General features: G+C 33.8%; 1 protein-coding gene across 3 annotated transcripts in view; it reads right to left on the bottom strand.

Annotated features, from left to right (window-relative positions):
- LOC128209928 (E3 ubiquitin-protein ligase TRIM9-like) overlaps nt 1–26,441 on the bottom strand; it is an 88,943-nt gene that overhangs the window by 26,097 nt on the left and 36,405 nt on the right. For all 3 annotated transcript variants that reach the window (XM_052914194.1, XM_052914196.1, XM_052914195.1), the window contains exons 3-6: nt 26,093–26,326; nt 13,285–13,441; nt 8,474–8,613; nt 4,099–4,237 (exon numbers count right to left, since the gene is read on the bottom strand). In XM_052914194.1, coding sequence (XP_052770154.1) covers nt 4,099–4,237; nt 8,474–8,613; nt 13,285–13,441; nt 26,093–26,326 — 670 coding nt within the window. The remainder of the gene's footprint in view (nt 1–4,098; nt 4,238–8,473; nt 8,614–13,284; nt 13,442–26,092; nt 26,327–26,441) is intronic.

A 26,441-nucleotide genomic window follows, 5' to 3' on the forward strand; every position in this document is an offset into this window, starting at 1 on the left:
AGTGAGTAAATAATAGCTTAAAAAGGAAGATTCTGAAAAACATCCCATTAAATTATTCCAGGAAAATTAGATCTTAAAATTTAAGAAAAATGACGAGCTTTCCATCACCTTCTGGCCTTTAAAATATATATTTGTATCCTGTATGTAATTTCTTTCTAGAAAGATAATCATGTGAAGAAAATTCCAGTTTTCCATCATTTATAAAGCTTATTCAAAATACCGTTTTTTTCTGAAATAAATCTTTCAAACTTTTCTACTCTCAAATTTACCTGATTAGTATCTTAAAAGCATTATATTTGTTGGGTTGTTGAAAATTAACCTCAAATGACCACGTATGATGTCTGCACTTAAGTCATTAGCGCACTCAAGAACAAAATAATGCTGCTCAAAAAAACGTACACTCAAATCATCATTCCCAAGTTGAAGCCAGGATTTTTCAGCTTCTGAATGGAATATCTTGAACTGATTTTTAAGCCCAAATGAACTTCCTCAGGTCTAAAAACATGAGGTTTAAATGTTTTTGAATACATGTATAGCTACAGTGTATGAGCGGATGACAAAGTGAATGCCAATGTTTGTTTGATATCATTTAGTATAACAAGGGGAATAATTTGACATTGATCAAAGTCAGAATTATTGGTCTTGCTACATATGTGCTTAATTATCATCTCTGGCAACATGTGTACCAAGTTTCATTTGAATCAACAGTTCAAGTGTGGTAGCAAAAAGAAATGTTTTTACATGATGACCATGCCAACATGACATCCATTACCAATGCTATCACAATACATCAACCTTTCAGTTTTTCATCATACACAGACCAGCTAAAAAAATCAGACATTTTATGCAATAAATCATTGAAATTGAATTTGCCTTGGATACTTAAAGCTAGGCTATGCAAACAAATGAAATTAAGTTAAGCATTTGACATTGTTTGCCATGGGAAATCCGAATTAGGTTTTATATTTAAATGATGAGCATTTGTATTGACTTAAATTGAAAGAATGATAGAAAACCTAATAAAAAGTGTCAAGCATGTTTTATCAATTTTAAACTTAATTTGATCTCTTGCAGCATCGGAAAACTTATAATAACCCTTTGAACTGGTTATTCAATCAATGTACTACAAAAGTTTAGGATAACAATATACAAATGCAAAGATGATGTCATAAAATATGCAAAAACTACTGAAAAGGCACCACAGTGGCTTGGAACTACATTGGACTTTTCCCAAAGCTGAACTTTCGAAGATACAGCAGTTAAATATGGTGCATATGATTTGAAATAATTGAAAATTTTGAGGGGGAAAAATTGCCGCATTAAACATCAAACTAGATTTGTTTGGGGTGTATATTGCAGCAAGCTCCAATATGCAAGCCATAAAAGTTTTATTAGAATTGGGCTCTGAGAAGCAGAGACTCAAAATAACCTGCGGTGATTTTTGGTGCAATTTGAAAGGCTGATTCCCTTAGAAAAAACAGTCGATTTTCCCATAAAATCAAAATAATTTCCCAATTCATTAGACAGAGTCTCCTTAAGTGTATTAAAAAGCAATGAACTTCTTGAAAAAACAACAACAAGTTCTTGACAAGACTTCCCTTATTTAGAATGGTGCGTGCATAAAACAGTCAAATTATGAATATTTGATATCATTAATATCAGCTATTTTGGTATGCTTTTGTTTTTTTCCCCAAGGTCAGAATTTTTCCCAGTTGGGAATTAGGCATAGGTAGTGGAAAAAAAATCCCCAAAATAATATCTTGAGTCCCAAAACTTTTAAAGCGCTTCAAAAAGCGAAACATTGAAACAAACAAACACACTATAAAAGTCAACAGGAAAGAAACTGTTCAACTTGTCGTTGACAATGATTGTCAGAGAGTATGCAAATGTCACATGGAGATACTCTTCAAGCTCTTCAATTGGAGGTTAGGGAGATTTGATTAGTCCCTACTGTAAATTTGCATCAGCAGATAACATTTTTTTACTTTTTTCTGGAGTTCATTAGCAATTTATACATAAGGATCACCAAGTCTTTGAGACAGTTTTTGCCACCTTCATGAAAAATAAAAGATCTTTAAAATTTTAAAGAAAACAAATTCCAAAGTTGTTGTTTTTTATTACTGTGACCATGACTTCATTTTAATTTGGTTTACTTTAAAATTGCAAATTTCTATAAAAACAATGGAGACGAAAAAAACAAAAAAATTAAAATGAAAACTTCTAAAAGAAGAGAAAATAAAAAAAAATGTTAGACGGTTAATGAGGTTTTGTGACCAGTTAATCTGCTCTTAATTGAAAGGTAATAATTTTCTACCAGAAAATTTCCTCTAAATTTATTAGTCTCTGCACAGCTCTTAAAAAAGCTGTCTTTCTTGAGATGAAAAACAAAAATAATTATTTTCATATGACCTTCTAACTAAATTGCGTAATTTATGACATAATCATTACCTAACTATTTTGATACTAATGCATTATACATGTCCTCCGATTAGCAATTGCACTGTAAGCACCCTTCTGAAGGAAATTAAACATATAAATCTGATTGTCACCAGCAGCAGAATTCCCAGAAAGTTAAAAGAAAATTAAAACAGCTTTGACAAAGTATAAAATCTTTAAAAAAAATTGAGAGGTTGTTGTTTCTCTGGCCTTAACCTTCTGTATCTAAAAGAGTCTTCTTGTTCTAGTTAGATGACATGAATTAAAATTTTAATGATTAAGAATGGGCGTAGCCAATAAGCCCTTCCCAATCATTAAGATTTTAATTCAGATCATCTTACTGACTAAGAATACAATCTCATTGGCTGATGCATTGTCAACGCAAAATCTGAAACAGTTATTGTGTAGCAGACAAGTGGCAGTTGGCGGACCTCTAAACACCCACAAAAGTTAAAATTCTTAATGATTAAGCCTAGTAATTAATGCCTATCTGCAATTTCATTGGCTGTAAATGTAGGTTGTATTCTAATATTTGTTTGTCTTCTTGGCTTGTCCCTGTAGTTTCCATCGTATTATTAAATCGAGGTTATTTATACTGATGTATTGTCAATTACAAGACTTATAAATATGTCGTAAGAAACAAACATAAATCATTGACAACAAAATGGTATGCATCCTTGTCTTAAGCATAGATGAAACAATTTTCATTCATGTGAATTTGCCAAAAAAATTGACATAACAATAACCATCACTCCAGTTATGATTAATAGGTACACATTTTATTACACATCGCTCAGATACCCAAGTCGGCAAATATGACACCGAACCTGTCAGGAGACATAATTTTATGCTACAAAGCTGTAAAATAGCAGCTGCAACATAATGGGACAGTATTATCACTCAATCGTCTCATAATTATGACAAAAATAATAAACACAGCAGCTCAAATTAAGAATTTGATTAGTATGTGTACACTTCATAATTGTGCTGCTCATAATTTTGCCGTTCACAAGCTAATATAATGCAACAATAAAAGAATGGCAGAATTTTGGCAAAGTAAATACTCATAATGCGAAATGCATAAAAAGTTATGTTTTATGTCCTCAGAGTGTTAATGATATAGTAGTTGAATACCACTTTATTACAGCTTTCACCACTATTTCAGCACCACAGACAAGGAACTCTCTCACAATAGTCAATAGCTGAACACCTAAACAATGCTGTATGGGTGATGTTCTAAGAAAATAAATTCAGGCGTTTTTGTCAATTTCATGACCTCAAAAAGTTGTTGAAAACATTATTTGTTTCTGACGAACGAGCAGAGAAGTACCTAAGTTACATCTAATTACCTGTACACATTTCTAATTTTACAATTACGATAAATTAAAACTTGGAATCCCATTTCTTAATAGAAACACTTCCCATATACCCATCAAAATAAAAATCTGAATGTTTTTTAATCGCTTATCAGCGAATAAATTGGTCAAGCTTTTGTGTACTTGTGCATTTCAAAAATCAGTTTAAAAATCAGCAATTTAACTACCTAATATTGTCACCCACATTATAGGGTGTGATAACACAAGCTTCTACTACACAAAAATTAAAGTTTGGGGAGTAAAAACTGTGTAGAAAGCTAAGTAACAATTTTCCCACTGTGCGTACCTTCTGCGGTTTGGAGACTGACTAGATCGCTGTATTCGCCTTCACCTGCATGATTCTGACATTTGACACGCGCGTTGTAGATGCTGTTAAAGTGAAGACCATCGACTGTACACATCATCTCCGGACCAACATACACAACCTGTGACAAAAGAAAATGAAAATTTGCAATCAAAAATTGACACCCATACAAAAGCAATCTATAATATATTGTCTATTGTATCATATTGGAGAGTTCTTTCTTTGTTGGTTTTTACACATTAATGCTCATATCAGAACAGTTACCAGAGTGCTTAAGCCTTGTGAATTAATAATGCAAAATTCACTCTTCACACTCATGTTGTATAATAACTCGGTAGTTTAACGTGTGCGGTAACTATAACATAATGGCCAAAAATTCCAATAGGCAAAAAATTCAAGAAGGTTCAGATAAACTGTTTGCCAAAAAATTGCCAATGTAATGTAATGAAATGTTCCAAGAAAGAGGCTGAAAAGTATAAAAACAAGAAATAAAAATGTACATATTGACAATTATTATAATGAAATGTCATTTTTTTTGTAAGACAGGTAATATATAAAAAAAATACTGCATATAATTTAATGTTATTATAAGTTTACTATATAATAATATTTCTATTGCTAATGTTACTCATGCATTGTCAATTCATAGTGGTTGAAACCATTTATGTCTTAAGATAAATGAATTTACCGTCTTTAGATAAATGAATCTACCAATAAACATAATTTAGTAAACTACAAGTTGATAATGTTTCTCACGATTCAGTGTCTTTAAAGAGAAAATTAACACAATTTGTTTTGTGAGCTAATTCAATTTTCTTCGATTTCACACAATACTGAACACCAAAGATTTTCGGCCAATTTTCTTTTTTCAGTCAATTTGAGGCAATATCCATTTGTGTCGGAGAGATTTATACGTCTACAGAATATGTCTACATTTGAGGCAGAGAGATGTATATGTATCCATATAATTGGTGCCTCAAGCATCTTCTTTAGGGAGAATCAAGAAATACAAATTTTATGTTTTTGTACTCTTCAATTGGAGATCAGCAGTTCAATGAACTCTTCAATGTAGAGTTATCAGGGGAGATAATAATTATTTTAATTAGTTAACAAGAACACCACAATACATAACAAGGCTCTTACATATTTGCAGACAATCAAGGGAAGTAACTAATGACATATTTGCCAGATTTATCAGGTTTGCTAAGCATTGTTACCTTTACTGCAAGTACTCCATAGCTTCTACTTAATCATGAACTTGTTGACTTTTTGCACAAAGGTCATGTTTTGTATATTCAATATAAACATGTGTACCAAGTTTCTTGTTAATATCTTCAAAATCTTTTGTAAAGCTTTGTTCGCAGCAATGATGATGATTATTATATTGCCACCCTCAACAATTTCAAAGCTGTATTTTTGTTGCTGTTATTTGTCAAAAAAGGGACATAACTGGACAATTATTTAAGTCAAGAGCAATGGGACATGCTACTCATGTGAATATTGTCGTCTGGCAACATGTGTACCTATTGTTATTTTTTTATTTTTCAAAAGGTTTCTAAGATATGGTCAAGGTTTGCTATCACAATACCTTGACTATTTTTCTTTGATAAACAGAAGAACTAAAAATATTTCATATTGTTTATATTTCATATTGTTTCGCATTTATCTTCGATTTCTTTAATTTCGTGAGTTAGTTTTTCAGATATTATGCATTTTGCATGAATAAAACTAATAGGGAGATCCAGCCTTTATCCACCTTTCAATGCAATCTAAGGTCATTTGAGATATTTTTATGTCCTACAATGGCCTATTTCAAGACTAGAATAAATTGTTTGGTCTTAAGATTTCAAAGCAGACTGTTTCAAAGTAAGACAAGTGCATCAAAGTTTATAGGTGTTATTTTTGTGCAAAATGATATTAATGTCAAATATTCTATTACTTCTACAGTCATAAATAAACCCTTAAATCAGTTTAACTGTTCTTTAGAAAATCTTGGTAGCCTATTTTAATTTTTTTAAAACAAATTTCACCACTTTATTAATGGCAATTACTGTCAGATGATTTTACTTTCTCAGAAAAGATTTCTTGCCTTTCTGACAAGCTCTTGACAATGTTGTTTATAATTTTGATAAATAGGTCTCAGACTGTATCTTTATAACCAGTAAATAATCCAGTGGAATATATAGACAAAATGTGAAACAATGTAACCAGTCTTATATGATTTATATTGATTCGGTTTTGTTACAGACAAAATATTGCTTGCGGGATCAGAGAACTTCAGCAAAGCAAATAAATTGTCATTCCATGTAATTGGCACGAAACTGTTTCCAAGCAAGCCTACCATGATCTATATGGACAACCACATGACATAAGCTTGAATCACATGACATTTGCCCAGTGCTCGGACATCAATCAACCTTTGCATGGCCAGTGTGAGGAAAATCTGGAATTATTTCGGGGACATTGCCTCTCTTGAATTAAAAGCGACAAAGTGACGCCGCAGGGATATTGGACTCAAAGATTTACGCACATGAGGAAAGTAAAAACGCAAAGTAAGGTCAACAGGGGTTAACATCTCCGAACATGTAAGGAATGAGAAGAAATAAAACTGCTTCTTATGTTATCAAGATTCTGTTTGGAAATGACGAGAAGATGCTCAGGCACAAATTCGCCCTTTCCATGGAATCACTTAGCAGTGAATACGAAATTAAGTCACGGCCCTGATGAATAAATTGTGCATTAAATGGCCGACAACAATATTGGGACAAAAACAGAACAAAAAAAATCTGTCTCAGCAGACTCTCGAGCCATTAGAGGAAACTTAGTTCCAATATCTGATTCCTAATGACTTACTTCACGATTGCTTTATTAGCATCAAGTTTCACAAACATTTTGGTTTCAGGAATGGTAAAATGAGCAAAATCATATAAAGTTGGTTACAGTCTCGTTGGTTTGTATAAAATGTGTATTTACACGGAAATATTAATTACTAATTGGTGCTTCTCTTCAAAGCTATTACACACCAAATATTATCAATGTGCGGAATAATTAAATGGTCTAATTTAAATGGCCGTACAACTTTAATCCAATTATTCATTGATTAGTGCTACATATTTAATTCCTTTAACATTTCCTCATTTGTTACATCAAATAAAGACAATAATTATTGCAATCCAAGATCAGTTTTCTGTCATTACAATGCACAGCATTCAACTAGCATTACTGCCACCGTAAAATAACCATAAAATTAGGAATATAGCTGTAATTCTTGTGATCAAAATCACCCATGACCGCATTTGAGACAAAGCTCAACTCCATCAACCAAGCTTGACATTCCAAAAAACTGACATTTTTAACACTGTCTTCGATTCCTATGGAAGTAAAACAAAAAACAATTGTTGATCTCCAAGAGCCAAAACCATGAGTCACCGGCCCCAAATCCTGTCCCCTTAGTCCCAAAAGAAATCTAATCCATTTTCAATTGGACCCTAAACATGATTAGTGAGTTTCTTTCCCAGCCAGATATCCCCGATGACTTTCCCTTGGAATGTCCATAATGTCTTAAGCTATATTTTCGACTTTAGAAATTTACCACACTCTGGAGGCAACATTGAACCCCTATTCCCTAAATTCTAATACATTAAATGGGTCAGTTCAATAATGCCACAAGTCCACCAATAAGGCTTAAAGGATAATTCATTTTTTAACATCAGCTCAAAGTACTCAACAGTCCTCTGAACTTTCTCTTTCTCGATGATGTCAATGTCACTTCACATAACCCCTTGACTAATACGTTATCCATAATTTCATACGAGTGACCGAGCCCTTTGTTTGGTGACAAATTGCGTTTTGTAGAGGGAATAGCTATTGTGACTTGGTGACTCAGTGCCAAAGAAATGAATTAAATTCGAGACAAATTTGTCACATTCTGCGACAAGACTTTTCTCCCTAAAAGGGGGTTATCACTTGTGGATTTTTTTTTAACTGACATGTTGCCATCATGGAATTTAATGAACAGTTTGGGATAGAAAATCAATTAATTTTAAACATGTGCTCTCAGAATAGGCTTTAGTCACAGATCTCAATGACTATAAATTAAATGTTTTATAACTCCAAAGCTAGCTGCATGTTACCAAACCTAGGTGTTATTTATATGTAACAGTCACACAAAATTATGTTTCATTAATGAAGGAGTTTTTATAGCTTAAAGCAGTAATACATATGGTTGTTGTCATGTGTTCAATTGCATCAGATGCACGCTGCCTCTTACAATTTCTTATGCTTCTTTAAAGGCCAACATACTTGAAAGTCTCAAATACATAATTCAAGCTACCAACTAATCTTAACCCGCATTTACCCGAAAGTCTCCACCATTTCCATCGTCAAGCTCCAATGTGTACGCCTCCACCACGCTTCCTGGATACGGTTGCCACGCAATGGTCACGCTGTTGTTCTCCGCGCTGCACTCCTCAGGCAGAATTGAGGGCTGACCAGGGGCTGAAAGGTCAAATATATAGAGATTAAGGTCAAAGATTTATATAATGAATGGAAATAATTAAGTTCAAGGTCACAACAATGTTATTAGATTCTGAGTTTAATACATTATTGCATGGAATAATTTAAAAAAAATATTAAGTCACAAGTCACACGATGGCTTAAAGCTACATTAATCAAGTTGTCATGTATGAGGACATTTTTTAATAATTTCAAAGCTTTCAGTAAACTGATATACTCATAATTTTTTATGTGTTTTATCACAATTCATGATTTCTTAAATAATTGTAAGGCAACCACATACAATTAGACTTTATAAGTCTAGACAGATATTTCACAATTGAAATTATACACCTGTGACAGGAAGCCGAAAATCATATTTTATACCATTCACATAAATACACAGGAGAGTTTCCGAACATCTTTCACTTGGAACAGGAACAAATTTCCATATTATAGCCCTGCAAGATCCCGTAATTCAGATGTCTCGAATAAATTGGACGGAATTATCAGATATCTACAACGTCTATATTCTGGCATTCTGATATACGATCAATATAAATCAATTATGTAGTAAAAAAAACAACGTTTTGGCATCACATATGCTGTCTATTTGAAATTAGCAAGATGGCACCAGGCAGGCATTTATGTCATTATACCATTTTTTGTGAAATATTTCTTTATGATTTGGGTTAATTAGTTGCTTGTATTCAGTGAATTAAAGGTAATTTATTGACTTGCCTTTTATGCAGTAATTAATAATGGTAATAGTCCCCAATTATGAAACAACGCAGTGTCTGGAGCTCCCAACCACAGGTCGAGTATTAAAGCTCATGTTTTGCTTATTTGACAGGAACTAATGATATGCTATTCAGTGGATACGTATTCATAAACATGTTTTTTGCAAGGACAAACAAAGTCAAATACCTACCCATCCGCACTTTACCACAGCTTTTTCACCACACGTAAATATAGCTTTTTTACACAATATAACTCCAAGCAATAAAATTTGGTACCCTATAGTTATAATGAAGTCAAGTACATTGTCTTTGAGCGGCAATTACTCAGAAATTAATCGCCTAATGAGAGAAATATGTTGCTGGTAGCCATTCACATTAATGGCTTATTGGCCATATTCTGTCCAAAATAAACATCAAACGTTTCCGCAAACTCATTACAGTACATTCAAGAGCCAGTTCAAAGGAATTTCACAGCATTGATTATGATTTTATAATAAGATAAATAATGTGTTTATTTTCCTTTCATTTCCCATAGCATTATCACAGGTTCAGTCAAGCACTACTTCGAGGATTCTCTTCTGGGCTAATTGTCTTCAAACCTAACAAATTTCATGAGTTACAGGTCTAATTAATGACCATTTGAAGTGTCAATTAACTCATCATAATAAAATAGATTACAAATCCTTCAAAGATGGGAAACTCTCTGGGATACTGCAAATCTAGCTAATAATTCTGTGTTTATTCCTATGATTGCCATAATGGCCAATCAGTATATGAAATAAGAAGTCTGATAAGCCCCTCTTGCATTGAGTTGACGCATTGTACTTGCACAAAAGCATAAGTTACTTGCAAACCTGGTGGCGCTCACTTTGTCAAATGCTAAGCCGTGCAGGTAGGATCATCTTTACTCTGTTTGATATATATTTCAATGAGATTTTTACCCTGTTAAATGGCTGACGATATAAAAAAAGCTGACGCCAAGGTACAGCATCTGGATGACATTCATCCTCCATGGCCAAGGGGCATAACTCAAGCAACTGAGTTTGGTCATTGAGGGACTTAATTGCTGCATATAACATGCATTATTGTCAGTGTTTTAATATAGATACTCCATACCAAGTTTCATACAAATGTCTTCAACATGTTGCTTAATGTTCAACATAAACAGTTTTGTACCGAAGCTGCAGAGAACACCAAGGCTATCATGATTATCATACAAATTATTATAATACAATACCTTGACTATTTTTCTTTACAATATCTACAACAGTTATTTATGTAAGCCAATATTAACAGAAAGGCCACATGCATTTTTCTATTAGTCAATAAAGAAATGCATTTAGGGTGACAAACGGTATCTATTCATATTTTTTTTTGATAATTATAATTCAAACAAAATAATAAAAGCCTAACACACACTACAATAAACAAGGCACAAGTTGTGATTTTCAACTAAAAAATGAAGACATTCAAATCCTTTTCAAACAAAACTTCACTATATTGCCTAAAAGCAACACAATGTCATGCAATGTGCCTTTCGTCTAATAATGATGAAAATAAATAAAAAGATTTACATAACGAAGCGCTGATTTCACAGACCGGAATTATAATCCAACTTACCTATAATACCATCTGAGAAGCATGGAAAAACAAAAACCATTTCATTTTTAAAAAGTAAGGGAGATAATTTTTCAACTTAAGCTCATTTCTCTTGTTATCAAATTACATTTTGGCCACGCCACTGTGAAAATATGGCTCTCCGTGATCACTCTGTAATCTAAATTTTCATCTTAGACCGAACTTAAATGTAAAAACATCTATTTCTTACGTATTTTTATCCGTAAAAACATAAAATAATGATAAGACATCTAAATAAGAAATAAATATATCTTGATTCATCATAATTTACCTAATAAACCGTCTCGCTAACAATAAAATAAAATTAAGAAGATCGGCTAGAGCATTGACCTTCTGAAATTTTATGACAATTTTTACCATTATAAACTTTGATATCATTCTCCACCCAACATAAGTAGCCAAAAACAATTGAGCGAAATCTCGATGATACAAAAATTAAAGATAACAATTATGATAGGTACGGTGATCTGGGGTATAATATTTTTTCTGGCCCAGGTATAAAAATTCCTGAATGGGTCTGGCATAGATAAAAGGATAAACTAATTATTTAGTGTATTTGTTTTAATATAACTTTGGGATTATTTGACATGAGCAAAATGTTAACAATTTGTACCTGGGGATACTTGATTTCATAAACAAAGGCCATGTTTTCTTTTGCATCGGACTTACAAGAACTTGATCGAGAACTTAATTGGATAATCATACAAGTGTCTGATAATTATACAAACATTCAAGTACACTATAATCGAGGAAATGAGAACAAATGTATATAGGCGTAATTTGGTAATGTTTAAAATCTTTTGGAGTTCGCACTTATTTGTGGGCAAATGTCAATCAATGATTTACCCCATTTATTTTAACCTCTGGAGCAGATTTGACAGTGACTACAACATTTGTTTTCATAGAACATATTTTGTCAGTCTACCTGAATTGGTAGAGTTGTCTATTTTTCATAGATCGCTCTGCCCTCTGCGCATGTACAAAGTAACTATGATTGACAATTAGGACTGCAGTTGTCGGGGGATGTTAAAGCTTACATCATGAACCAAAATTCAAACTAGATGTTTCAACAGCTATCAAATCATGTTGACAAGTATTCAGTTCACAATTAACTTTCGTGCCAAAATATCACGTGCCTAAATATCATGTGACGACACAAAGGGCGGAGCTAATGGGTCAAATAAGTGCGAACACCAAATAAGCTCATTTTGGCGATCAACAGAAAATGCTGCAAGCTTTCTTGGCCTTACCATGCCTTGATGCCATTGCCAGAATCAACTTGGAACTTGATCGATTAATCATATCAGTTTTATAATACTTCTGTCTGATTGTTTATTACAAATATTCAAGTACATAATAATGAAATAATTTAAGTGAATCCATTCTAAATGTATATCAGCATAATCATAATGATGTACTTTGTAAATAAATAAAGGGTGCAGAGATAAATTTATAAGATTTATTATCTAGAATGCTCTTACAGGCACTTCCAAATTGTGGGTGGAGACCAGTTTCAAGTTATTATAACCCAACATAACAAATTACAAATTCTTCTAAAAGAAGATCTCAATGATAGCATGTTCTTCTAAGCATTGCATCTGGTCCCTCTTTTCTGATGAGATCTTAATAATGATGTTCTTCTAAGCATTGTGCACACACAGAGCTTAAAACTTTTCAAGGTAAGTAATCTTTTAAATCTATTGAAGAAATTCGTAGTTAATAACATAGGTGTGCTAGGCTCTCTGTAGGCTCGTACAAACCTGACTATTAGCAATGTAAAGGTTATTATAATAAGTTCATGTTCTACAATTTAACAAATCTAATTTTCCTGGGGAGCAACAGCATCCCAAGGAATAAATTTGTTTAATAAATTAACCAATTTAATTTATTGTTGAAAACTCATCTAAGGATATCATTAAATATGACATGATGGCCATATAAGTGAATATAGGCTAATAAATGAAATAGAGTGCAGAAAAAGTTCTGATCAGCTTTACTATTCTGATAGGTTACTACAATGGGACGAAGCCCAGCTCTGCTATAGTCCCTTATAAGCCATTGAGTGCTGACAGCCAGATTTATAATATAAGTGAATAGGCCCATAATCTTAAGCACATTTTACCAGCTGATGGTGGCCAGATTGTGTCAGATAAATGCCACAGGTATCAAGTGACATAAAAGTATACAGTCCTTCCCAATTGTCAGACCCTAGACTTTAATGTAAAATTTAAGTTTGAAAAGTTTTTAATCACAAAAACTTCCTATATATGAAAAATGATTATTTTCTACAGCATACCTTTCATCTGGAAGAAGTTCATGGTCTGTACAGCATGAAGGACAGGAGAATTATCCAGGGTCAGTTCAAACTCCGGTGACACTCGCGGCACTAACTCGATCTCCTTGAAGAAGTTCTGATCCACAGCAGAAACCCTGTTCAGCAGTGAACTTGAGATCTGAAAATGCAAAATTAAGCGTTGAATTTTAAGACTCGTGCATAATTTTTCTGCATTTAACTCCAAAAGACAGGAAGAAAAATGTATCCTGTTTAAGACATTTCTAAAAAAAAATAATTATAAAAAAAAAAAAAAATAATTATAAACAAAATAACAATTCAGAAGTAATTATTTCATTTTCTGGAATTTCCGAATTTCATAATTCTTGAAAACAGAATAATAGGCGTAATAAATCAAGCTGATGCTTAAGGGTGATGTCCGAATTGCACTTCATTCCATTGGTGTCAATGAAGAGTCTCGGAATCAACTAAGTCTCCAGCAACATTTTCATATTTTGTACGTAATGGCTAATTGTTTAGAACTTTGTTAAAGTTAACAACGCCATTAACAACATTTTTTTTAATTTTACTTTTTAGGCCAAATATTTGATGACATTATATAACCATGTATTTAAATCAAAATGAGCACAGCTGAAATTATAAGTAAATGTCTCTAATCTTGTGAGAAATTGACCGCAGGTCATGGGTGTATCTGTGAAACTTCCAAGAGCATTTTCGATTTTAAAAAGTAACAACAATGATATTCATAATTTTGTTAATTTAACAAATTTCTGAACAATGGGCCCAATTAGTGTGCTTCAGACAATCTCAATTTTTCCTGCCAGAACGTATTTAACAAAAATACTCTCTAATCCATACTTTATATAAATGTTTGACTAACCATGTTTTTAAAATAATAATTGGCTATAACAAAAATGTGAAATTAAGCATTTTTTTTACAATTCCAATCATATGTGAAATCTGTCAAAACTTCAACACTCATCAAATTGTGACAATTGATCATTTGAGGAAAACCAGCCTTGAGGACAACAATTGAAGAAAATGGTGCATTTGAGGAAAAACCCAGCAGGGAAACAATATAAATGAAATGAGGAAAAAAGTAAAAAATAAAGTTCCTTTTCTTTTTAACTGCCTCCTGCTTTCCATATTCAAAATCTTAACCCACCCACATCTCCGCGTTTTTCATTATTCTCTCACCCAATATCGATGATATTTTTTTGCAACTAAGCGAAACCCAAACACTGTCCAATCAATATCTACCAATGAACCGTAAAAACTCATTTCAACGAGGGCAATATATAAACATCTCCGCAGCATCTTCGCTACCCTATGGCAGTGAGAGTGCATTAACACTCCGGGAAAATATCGTAATGGAGTGTGGGATTTCTGCTATCCCGACGGCTTTTAAAGAGGGAAATCGTTGTAGACTGCAGGCATTTCTGCGACATTCTTTTCTGTGATAACACTGACTTTTATGGCTGAATCGGAATCAATGCCTTACATACAAAACAGTGTCTCTGGTTTTAATGACAGTCAATCTCCATCTCAGTAGCTATGGGGAATCTGACGATCTTAAATATATTACAGCAGGCATACTAACCCCATTGTATCTTTCTCTTAGACTGAACTTCTCAGCTTTTGCATGTTATAATAGCAGACATATGAGTCTTTTCAAAAGACAGTGTTATTTATGGAATCTTTAAGCTTCTAGTAATAGACATTAAGTATTGAACTACTTTTTTCATGGCCATAATATGAGCAGTGCAGTTGAAAGAAAACAAGAGTACTGAAAGAGAATGCCATTATGCTCGATTTTTTTAGATGAAAAGAGCACCTTTAACTCTATTATTAAAAGCAGCTAGAATTAAAAGTCTAATGCTACACATGTGCTTCGTTATTATCTCTGTATGCAACATGTGTACCAAGTTTCATTTCAATATGATTAATGTTATGGCCTAGGTTAAATTTGAATATTTGCATGTCATTGACGATGCCAACTCCCGACACAAAGGCTATATAAATACCTAGTCTCTTTTTTTTCTTCAAAACAAGCTAAAAAAGATAAATTTAAAAAAAATACTTGTAGATGAGAGATATTTAGAAGACAGCAAATATCAGCAGAAATTCATTTCTTGATACTATCTTTCTCACAATGTATTCCGGTTTTACCACACAGAAATATTATCATATTTAACATAATTCTGAGAAACATTTAAACGATTTTACATTATTTTTCCCGTTGATATTTTCATCACTTCAATCTCCTTTCTAACAATTAACGAGCCTGTAGATTGCATGTTGCACGGAAACATAACGATACATAACGGAAAGCGCATTACTGCCTTACAGATACCATGACTGAATTATTAACCAATATGTGCACATGAGTTCCGTATTTGTTCCTTTTCAGCTTGCTTTTATGCTAAGAAATCATGGAAACGTTTTCCCTTGAGATGTCTTGTAGTTCTAATGTTTCATGAAACAGTGATACAGTTATACAGCTGAGATCATTTTATTGCAAAATTGGGGAAGATTTTCTTTACTTCATTTATTTCTTAATTACTATTCATGTTCATGAGTAACATTGATTTTTCTAACACTAAAAAAAGAGAATTTCACAAAACCATTTCATTTCATAGTTTCCTTTAACATTTTTTATGACTTCTAACTATTTGAAACCGTATTAGATTCCAGAAAACTATGTGGTCCGAAGCTGAAAATCAGCAATAAAACTGTACTAAACTGCTGTTTACTCACACTCATTATAATTAGTAAGATCCCCTGAGTCAAAGATTATAATCAAAAGATGATCACATCTGAATGAGTCTTTGTTAAATGACAATAAATTAACATAAAGTCTTCAAATATCCCCTTTGTCTTAAAAGCCCATCTCCTAAATTACATCTCATTATTGGTAATGGTCACTTTTATTTCATCTTGGAGCTTGATGAAACTTGGCCCCATGCTTCAGCTGTAAATCACCTGATAACTGTTAAGTGCAATGGTCAAGTTCGCCCTACCATGACCGATATATCTGCATATCAGAATGAGCCAGATTTATTTTCAGATTTGTTTTCAATGATCAAAAGCTCTCAGATGGGTCTGCAAAATGTTAAATGGGGAGTAAAATTAAATAAAATTAAATAAACAAGTCTGGGAAATTGCAAACTTTTTTACTGGAAGACACCCAAATAAAACACTATTTTCTAATATGACAAAACAAAACTAAACAAATATGTATTGTTTTAATTCATTTTTTTGCAGTTTGAGAAACAAAAATTGTATAGTGTACTCCAACATATGGTACTTTTTAAGTTTTGTGAATGACTCTTGGTAAAGTCCGAACTTTTCACTAAAACTTGATGAAGAAATACCCATTGTTTTTATCTAATATAAGCTGCACTCCATAATAATTAACTGATTCAATAAAATCTGTAGCTATTGAAAATGTACAACAGCATTTTTTAAGTGACAATCACAGTTTCCATAAAAATGCCCGCTACATGCTATTGCATCGGAATGATCAATTTCTTACCTTGATTAGAAATGGGGAAATTAATACTGGAAAATGTAAAAAAAGCAATCAATTATTCATTCTAAAGTTGTCAGGAAAATATAATCTAGTTCAGCGTGGTATAATAAAGAATGAAATATTAATTAACGCAAATTTGATATGAAACAGCGTAACACGAGTTAACAAACAAATGTATCTGCTAACCGTAGGATTAATTTACTGCTGATTCGACTAAAAAATAAAAAAAATACAATCTTGATGCAATTCTGTCTAAAGTTTAATGGAAAGATGAAATATTATCCAAGAAAATCTCCAACGAATTGCTCAGGTTTTGCAATGAAAGTTCTGTCCATTTGCAGTGCGTTTTAAATTTATAACATTCTGCAGAAATTCAAATCTGAACACATACAAGATCTCTGCTGTCGGAACGAATCTGACAATTATGACAGAGATATCTGACGGGTTAATGGAATTAAGTAGACATTATCATTTTCCAAAACAGGGGCCCCCAGCATACTTTGGACTCACATTTCATCAGGATGCTGCCCATAGATTTCCATTTTTCTTAAAAAAACAAACCAAGATGTTAGTTTTCGTGATGGCCTTCAATACTGATCCTGACATCAAATTATCTGGTTGGACTTTGTTTAAATTTAGACATAGAATTAACTTATTTTTCAATGATCCTACATTGTATGTCACTAATAAATTGTGTAATCTGGAACATATAAAATCTGCAATTCCTTTACAGACTATCATATCAAGAACTACAGCCACCAGGACGTTAACTCTTTGATGAGGCATTGACATTAATGGGGTTTACGACAAAACTTACCAAACAATCATTAATTTTCTTTGGTACCTTATGGGTATAAAACCCATATAAATATGCGATAATTGACGATCAAAGCCATCAGGGCAACACAGTTTTTCATAAGATTTTTTTATAACAAACATATCGATCGATCTAATTTCATTATGAAGTCTCCGCTTTGTCCCGCTTATTTCCTTACATTTAAAGCCACTTAACCACATCTTTCCTGGCATTTATCTCGGCTAATACTCTTTGCCTCATCTTATTAAGACATACACAGACGGCTCATGTCCCTTCTCTGAGCGCGACCTGGAAAATCTAACATCATCAGTAAAAAACATCAAACAATTTCGTTGCGACATAAGAGTATTGGTCCATTTGCATTGCAAATAATGGCCATGGCCGACTAGCTGTCCCCGAAGAATACATTATGCAATCAGTGAATTGTTCAGCAAGATATTGTCTGGCGTTTTCCTTATATTTCTTCACTAAAGAAGAGGCAATTATGCCAACTACAGGCTTAACGAACATCTGAGCGGAATTGTGAAGCCCATTGTCATTTATGCATTTATTCAGGCAATATTTGTTAAGTATGTCGTTTGAGGGGTGAACGTGACATAAGAAACAAATGCACTCCTTCACTTTTCCTCCCTCTGCATAGAATGTAATTATTTTGTCTGGGAGATCTGCAAAACAATGTCTATATTTAGCCGTTTTCAAATTGTCCTTGAATTCTGCTGCCTTATTACAAATACATTAACATACTGAACAGCAGCTAAATCTGTTAGGTTTTCTGTTTCCTTAGTTCCGAAACTGTACGCAGACTGTTCTCTTTGAATACAGACGATCAACACAGCATGTCTCCATAAACACTGACTAACAACTGCAGACCATAGAATTTGAAAAGCCTGAAATCGATCGATTTCAAGAAACATTTTACGCTATATTATCAGTAACCACTATCTGTTGAAGATTGAAACACATCTTAACACGCTTGTTTTGAGCAAACTTCGGCTGCTTCAGCATTTATTTCTAAAATTTACTGTGACAGAAATATATAAATATAACACACAGACAACAAAATCGTACCCAGCAGACGCCAGAATTGCACCCAAATGTATTATAAATATCAAAGACAATATCTGAATAAGTAAAAAATCAGTTGTTGGTAAGACATTAGCAAATTAGTTTCTGCGAAACTTACAAGCAAAAGTGGATATGATTATATTTATCTCCTAGCTGGTGCAGTTTAGATGACAAACTAAGTTTCCGGAAAATCAATATGTTGCCTGCTGGTTCGGAGCGCCTACTTTTTGGAGTGTGACTTTAGTCAAGGATTTTGGCAATTTAAGGACCATAACTCTGGTAGTGGAAATGAAAAAGCGACGCCAAGGACGCTGTGGATGAAGTTGATGCGGCCACGGCCTTACATATAGTCTGCGGTGCTTACAACATTGATATAAAAATTAAATTCCACTGTTTTCAAAAGTAAAATATCACCTTTATTTTTTTACTATTTTGAACTTAATGCCTGTTTAAAACAAGAGAAAGTGCACATAGGGTTGGAACATAATTTGACCACATGTTTATACTATCATATAAATTGGCACGTTTTTTTGAAAAAATACAATTGAAAGTCATTTCATATTGTTTGAGGCATTATAAAGAAAAACAGTTTGCTTCAGTGTATAAGATAAAAATAAGTTTTGTCTCTTGGACACCCAAAAGGTTAAGATTTTACTTGTGCCATAGTGAAATATAACTTTTGGACTGCACCCTCAATAAAATATATTGTGCTCTCACACAGTAGCGAAACTAACAATTATCCTCAATCGATGTATATTGATAAAATTATATCTAAACCTCATTGCAGCATGTGTAGAACATACAATATTATGAATGAAACACTATATTTAATTTATCAATGCGCTAATTGCAATGTCACTTTAAATTACACGCCAGTTGATTGGATAATTCCTCAGGTAACAGTTGTGGCACGCTGCCTGTCAGCACCAATCACATCTAATATTTGTTACTGTCAGGGACATGCAGGGCAGTTAGCCCTGGCTGGGGACCACTGCTGATAAGGCATTAGGCTGTCAGGGCTGTCAGGCCATGTCATTACCTTGGATAGAATTGATTGAGTCATTCTTCATTTGGAAAACCTGTACAGGTAAAAAGCTTAATGCTTCTCTTTAAACCAGTATTAGCCCATTAAGGCTGTCAGAGCAAATTTTCATAACATTTAACTAGAAATGGCTCAAGGGGTTTAATCTTCATAAATGAAAATCAGAACTGGTCAACTTTAATATGCTCTTCTTTTAACCAATCAGCCAATGTCCTAATATTCCTTGGCTAGAGATGGTCATTGTATTGTACATGTCCTTCATTTGAAAATTCAGTACGCGTAAACTTTATGCAATTCTTGTGAAACCAATCACAATCAACCAGACTATCACTAGAAATGACATTTACCAGTCTTGAAACAAATGAAATACTATTACATAACTAAGGACTGGAGATCAATGCTTTTTTAATTAAATTAATCCTGCGCGTTTAAGAAATACATCTTATAGGATTTTGCAATTTGAAAAAAAATATGGAAAAATAAAGTTGAAAAAAAAACTCTTTAATTGTGACAACCTTAAGTAGAAAAAAATGTAATAATGTCAATCAAGCTCGTAATAATTTGTCTAAGGTATGCACAAACATTTACTCAGAGACAGACCGCCTTGAGACTCAGGAAATTGAAACTCGTACTTCTGTAAGAAAATATCCGTCTTGCATTCTAATTGCTTTTTTTGCCGCAGACTGTTCTACATATGGTCTAATATAAAACAGTTTATTTCTCTTAATACCTAGACTGCTAACTTATATATAGCATTGCAGTAAGCCGTAGAAGACACCGAGTAGGTCTTTAAGTGGGCTTTTCCCTGATTTTGATGTTGATTCTGTCACACTTTGTTACCCCCCCCCCCCAGCCCCCCCCCCCCCACCACAGGTCCAGGGGTATACCGGGGATAGCTCAGGGAAAATGGGCAGTGTTTTTAGCTTCCAGGTGGCCCTGCAGTGCCAGCAGTGGTTAAAATTAACTGGTGCATTAGCTTAATATAGTGCCAAAAAGTAGCAACTATAATGTAAAGGTAACCCCAGATAATTTAGGCACAATTGAGTAGTTATTCCCACCTCTTTTATAATTTCACCTTCATAAAAATAATGCATTTCTGCAGAAGTATTTAGAGCTCTGACATTTGAGCATAATGCTTCAGACAAATTCATCAAAGGACCTGGGGGACCCCTTTATTACACCAATGACCTCATCACATTTTACTGGCCTGGAAACCATTTGTTTCAATTGACAGATGTTCATGTGACATTTTAATTTCTTTCATTAACAAGTATTCAATTGGTGATTCTTCTTACCGGAATTTCTGCTAATGGATGTCACTTCCTTATAATTCTTTCTCCATATAAGCTTACACAGACAAATAAGTCATGTTATTCTTGAAGATAAAATGTTATAAAAGTTACTAAAAGTACAATGTAACAAGAGTGTTGCGGAGTGAATGTGAACGCTTGTCTGTTTTTGATTCAGTCGAACAAGGGTCATAACTCGATCATTATGAAAGCCTGGAGATTCATAGGCCTTGCTATACATGTGTGTATTGTTCTGGTCACATGTACACACATTGTTTTGATGTCTTCAAAAAATATTTTAAATTATGGCTATGGGTTAAGTTTTTGCACAAGGACAAGGACGATGGCACCAAAGTTTGTTTTTCTTTGAAGACCTGATGAGCTAAAGATTGGTTAATATAATTATGCCTTTATTAAAGACAGGGGTTTTCTTAAGCGGACGCCCGCTTGCCCACGCCGGGTTAAAATCGCCGCGGGCAAGTGATTTTTCAAAGCAGGTAGCCCGCCGGGCAAGTGAGCTTTCGTACTGAACGCTTTCCGGTAGTTTTATTTTATTTTTCTTTGGGTTAAAATATTTCCTAACAAGCATAAGTTAAACCAATTTTGATTGGTTATTGGAGTTTAAAAAGCCAATCAAATGAATCGTTAACGTATAGCGTTCGTCAGCCTTTGCAAGATGGTGGACGGCGACAAACTGACCAAAACTGAACACTTTTTTCTCAATTTTCTCTAAAAGTAAACAAAAACCTAAGCCGAAAACTACCGATAATGAAAGAAAAAGATAGTAGAAAGAGAATCTTTCAATCTTCCTGGTTAAACGAATTTAAATGGTTAGAATACGAAAATCATCTCATGAAATGTAAAGTTTGTACGAAATATGATGATGTTGGTTCTTTTGTTACGGGTTCAAACTTCTTTCGAAAACACTCTTTAAAGGCTCATGAAGAATCGCAAGGTCATTGTAAAAATGAAAAGATGCAAGAAAATGCAAAAAATCGACAAGAAGTGACAGTGAGGCTATGGCTGGATGATGCTCGTTTGAAAATAAAATGTAGCAGTTAAGATCTGTTAAATGTTATTCTTTGTGTTTATTAATAAATATCATTGCCTTTAATACAGATTGACTAAAATGGTATACATATAAACATTTGCAATGATCGGGCAACAAAATTTCACAGGGGGCAAGTAGATGTTCAAATTGACTTGCCCCTGGGGCAAGTGAATGTCAAATCATTAGGAAAACCCCTGAAAGAGTGCAATGTTTTCACAAGAATGCATGAATACAAATCATCCCACCAATTAACCCTGACAGGCCCTTACCCCAGGGAGCCGCCCTAACCAATTGAATATGGGAGTGGAATGGGAGGACATTCCCAAGGGGCTAAAAGAAACCATTGGAACTTGCCTTTGACCCCACAAATGCAAAGGTCTGTCATATCCAGAAATGGCCCTTGACTGGCTAAGGAAAATGTATGTGACTTCATTTGCCCCAAAGCATTATGACCCCACATAGGCAACTCTATCCTATTCTGATATGCGCCTTGATTTCCCTGGGGTTGGGGAAATGCATGTGGCCTCACTGATGTCCTTACTGACATAAACAGCATTTTTTTTTCTAAATGTCAGACTGGATCCGTGCATGAATACTTAGAATAATAATAACTCCCATAAAACAGGATGCATAACTCAATAATTGTAAGCCAGAGTTAAGGGTCTTGTTGTACAGGAAGTCATGCATATCTTGTCTCTGAAAATATGTGAACCAAGTCTTGACAATAGATTTTGTGTTATGGCGAAAGTTAAAGTATGTGCACGCAACCAACATCAATGACTCTGCCGATTATGCCAACAACAGCAAGGCTTTGACTTAATATCTCAACTTCGTTCTTTGAAAAGCAGATGCTCTCATAAAGGCAGATAATGGTTTACCACACACATAAAAAGATCCACATTTCCACACAATTTCTGACATTGTTTAATGAAAGAAAAATCCCTTTAAGAGCTGGACAAATAAATGTAAATCTTCTGAATAATATAAATCCAGAACGAAAAAGACAGATTTGCCGACAGCTTAAACACCTTACATCAGACAATCAAAAAAGTACATGAAAATAAAGGCTTCCAATCAGGGATCAGACACATCAAATCCCTCCGTAAAATTGGATGGCAGAAATAATAATACATCAAAAAGGCAAATTAAAGCAGAACTGCAATTTGTCCACAGGGTCGGCCAAGTTGTTTTGGTTTATGCACTTTGGAGTCCAGAGCACCAATAAGCTCAGACATCTTGGCTCCACAAGCCATGGCTCATTTCTCCTGGCCATCTAATTAACACATCTACCTTGCCTGCCTGTCGGTAGGTTGATACATGGGTCACATGGTGGCACTAAATCAACACACCTAGGCCATACTTAACAGATTATTTGTTTAATTGCTTACAGTGGCCAGACCTTCCTGCCAAAACTACCGATTCGGTAATAATTGTGTTGCTCGTTCCTCCCTTGTTTTATATTAAGTTTTCACTCAAACACAAGACAAGAGGTTAGCGGAGAGAACACAAACACTCACCTGTTGCTGTTTTGATCAGTTGAACAAGGGGCATAACTCTACAATGATTATAGTCAGAGTTATGGGCACTAAAATTGCTATACATGTGTATATTGTCTCAAAGCATGTGTAATAAGTTAGTACGAATATCTTGAAGGGTTTAAAAGTTATGACCAAAGTTAAAGATTAATCACTACGATGCCAACATTGATGAAGCCAACTATGACATAAAACATTTTTTCTTAGAGAAACAGACGAGCTAAAAAAAAACAACAACTCAGCCTCCACTGCAAACGAGCATTATTTTTAGGATTGCCCTATGTCCATAGTGGCAGGTGTTCCATCTCCAGTGGTTAAAGGTGACAGCTTAATTTAAGCAACATGCATCTTTTATCAAATATGATGTCAAAATTTCATGGCATTCTGCAATGATTGGCATGTATTCTGAGATTTTTTTACAAAATTCATGTTTACTGTTTGGATTTTAACATGCAGGAAAAGAAGTTAATATGTTTTAGCAGTATAATAATCTAACATGTTTGTATTTGAGAAAATCTAATAGTTTGGGATATATTTGTCTTAGGTCAAAAAAAAAAAATTGTTTGTTTAGGGTAACCTTCCCAAAATTTCTAGGTAGGGTAGGTAGGGATTTTTTTTGATTTTTAAAAAAAAATAAAATCAAAATCTGTCGTAAGTTCAGAGTGTTTTCTTGCACATGGCAGTCTTTCCTACATTACTGTCATTGCCTGACTTTGTTTGATCATATAAACAATAATTCTGATTAAAATCTGCATTTATCCGCCCTTCGTAACTCTCTATTCGCTATCGAATATATTTTTTGCTCAGAAACGGAAAAAAATAGTTAGGGTCGGCTCATTTTTATAGGTAGGGTCGGGTTACCCGAAACAGACATATTTTTTTTTAGGCGCTTAGGTACAAGTATTTTCAAGAGTTATCTCTCCTATTTCTTGAATATTAATTTGCCATTGAAACTGTTAAACTTCAGTAAATGAAATAAGATACTTAAGCCTTAGTATTAGTGTTACCCTTAGGATTTTTGTTAGGAAACCGGAGTCTTAAACAATAGAAACTGACTTGAAGCATCATCTGCACACCACCTGACAATCAGCTATAAAATGGAACAATAAAAAAGATATTCCCACATTGATCTGAAATAACAAAATGATGGTCAAGCTACTTGTTTCTATAAGAGAAGAAAATGCTACCCAAACTGTCTAGGGCTCAGTTCCATAAACAGTCCGTGTTTTTATTGCCGATAGGTGCCTGACAACTTGATTGCGGCCATTGATTCAATTGCTAGTCCACTCCTGACAACATAAAAATAGCTTTTAATACTCAAGATTTCGTGTTCTTGGTTAGGGCAAATGTTTGCTAAGAAAATATATTTGTGTACCAGGAGAACTTCAAACTAAAGAAGCTGACATTATTTTTTTCATTACTTTGCCAGTAATTATCTTAATTTATAATTTAAGCTAATAATATGTGATCTTAACAAGAAATATTTATGAAATGATCTATCGTTAGCACTTATGATAATAAATTTAACACATGAACGTTCCTGGCAAGAATTAGAGCATCACTAAAACCACTTGCTATGACCATCCCAAAACACTTCAGCCACTTAAACATGAAAGGCACTGATCACATACATTTTATTTTGTGGTCACTAACCAAGACATTTTACAATGATCATTATCAAAACACCAGATCTGTGCCAATTCTGAACACGTTTTTATTCTGAACATGTTTTACGGCGCCACTACGTTATCTTTATCACACTTATGAAAACTAATAAATTCTGAAAGATCTGTACCTAATGTTTCCACACTTTACTTTGTTCTCCAAGAAGTGTTATCAAACTTATCATCGACCTTCAACAACTTCGACAGCGTAAAAACATAACTTTATACCTCAGTATTAATCATAATCAAGTTTACAATTATTTTATCTCGTAAATCCATTTTCGGCATGTAATCACGATATAATAACAAAGATAGATGCATTTCTTCTAATAAATATTACAAAAAGTCAATAGATTTCCACAGAAAATCGTATTTAATTTAAGACAAATTATAGAGGCATTTGATATAAAATTACAACATAGGCCAGACAGTTTCATCTTGAATGCCATGAAATGAAGCTAACAGACCTATTTGTTTGAAATAAATTCCGGAACTATTCCAAAATAAATCATAGAGAGAGAGGTACACATGATGATTTCCACAGTATGAAAATAATAGTTTTATTTGAGACTGTTCTGAAATAATGTCTCTGTCAAAGGCCCAAAAACTAGTAAATTCCTATACTTTTTAGAACAGGTTTCAGTATGGTGCCGATGTTGGGTACCAGTATCCAACCCTTCTTATGGCCAAAGTCAAAGTTTTTGCACGATGACAGCAATGTTAAAGATAAAGATTAACACATCGCCTACAAAAAGCTATCACAATACTTCAATTTTTGTTGCTTCAAAAACAGACGACAAAAAACAAGGCAGTTACCTGTAAAAATGAGGCAGGGTCAGACTCCTTCAACACTTCAATGCAGAAGTACAGGAGACTCGTGGTTTTCTGGAGGTGTGCCGTACAGGAGTGCGCCTGGTCTTTGAGGATTTTCACCTTCATTTCCTGTTCTGCACTGACAAAATCCAACAGTTCCTGTTTACGCTCGTTTATGGCTTCAATGAGAGCGTCACACTGAGCAACAACGACTGCTTCAAACTCTATGCAGTTCGACTGAAAAGGTTATAAACAACTATCATAAGTTACATCAAAATATCAGAGCATCGAACCTGGTTTACAAGGATTTTACAGTTTGTCTCTGAGTCTATGGTTATTTTTAGGGTCATTT

The sequence above is a fragment of the Mya arenaria genome, chromosome 11, assembly GCF_026914265.1.
Source record: "Mya arenaria isolate MELC-2E11 chromosome 11, ASM2691426v1".
Classification (NCBI taxonomy): domain Eukaryota; kingdom Metazoa; phylum Mollusca; class Bivalvia; order Myida; family Myidae; genus Mya; species Mya arenaria.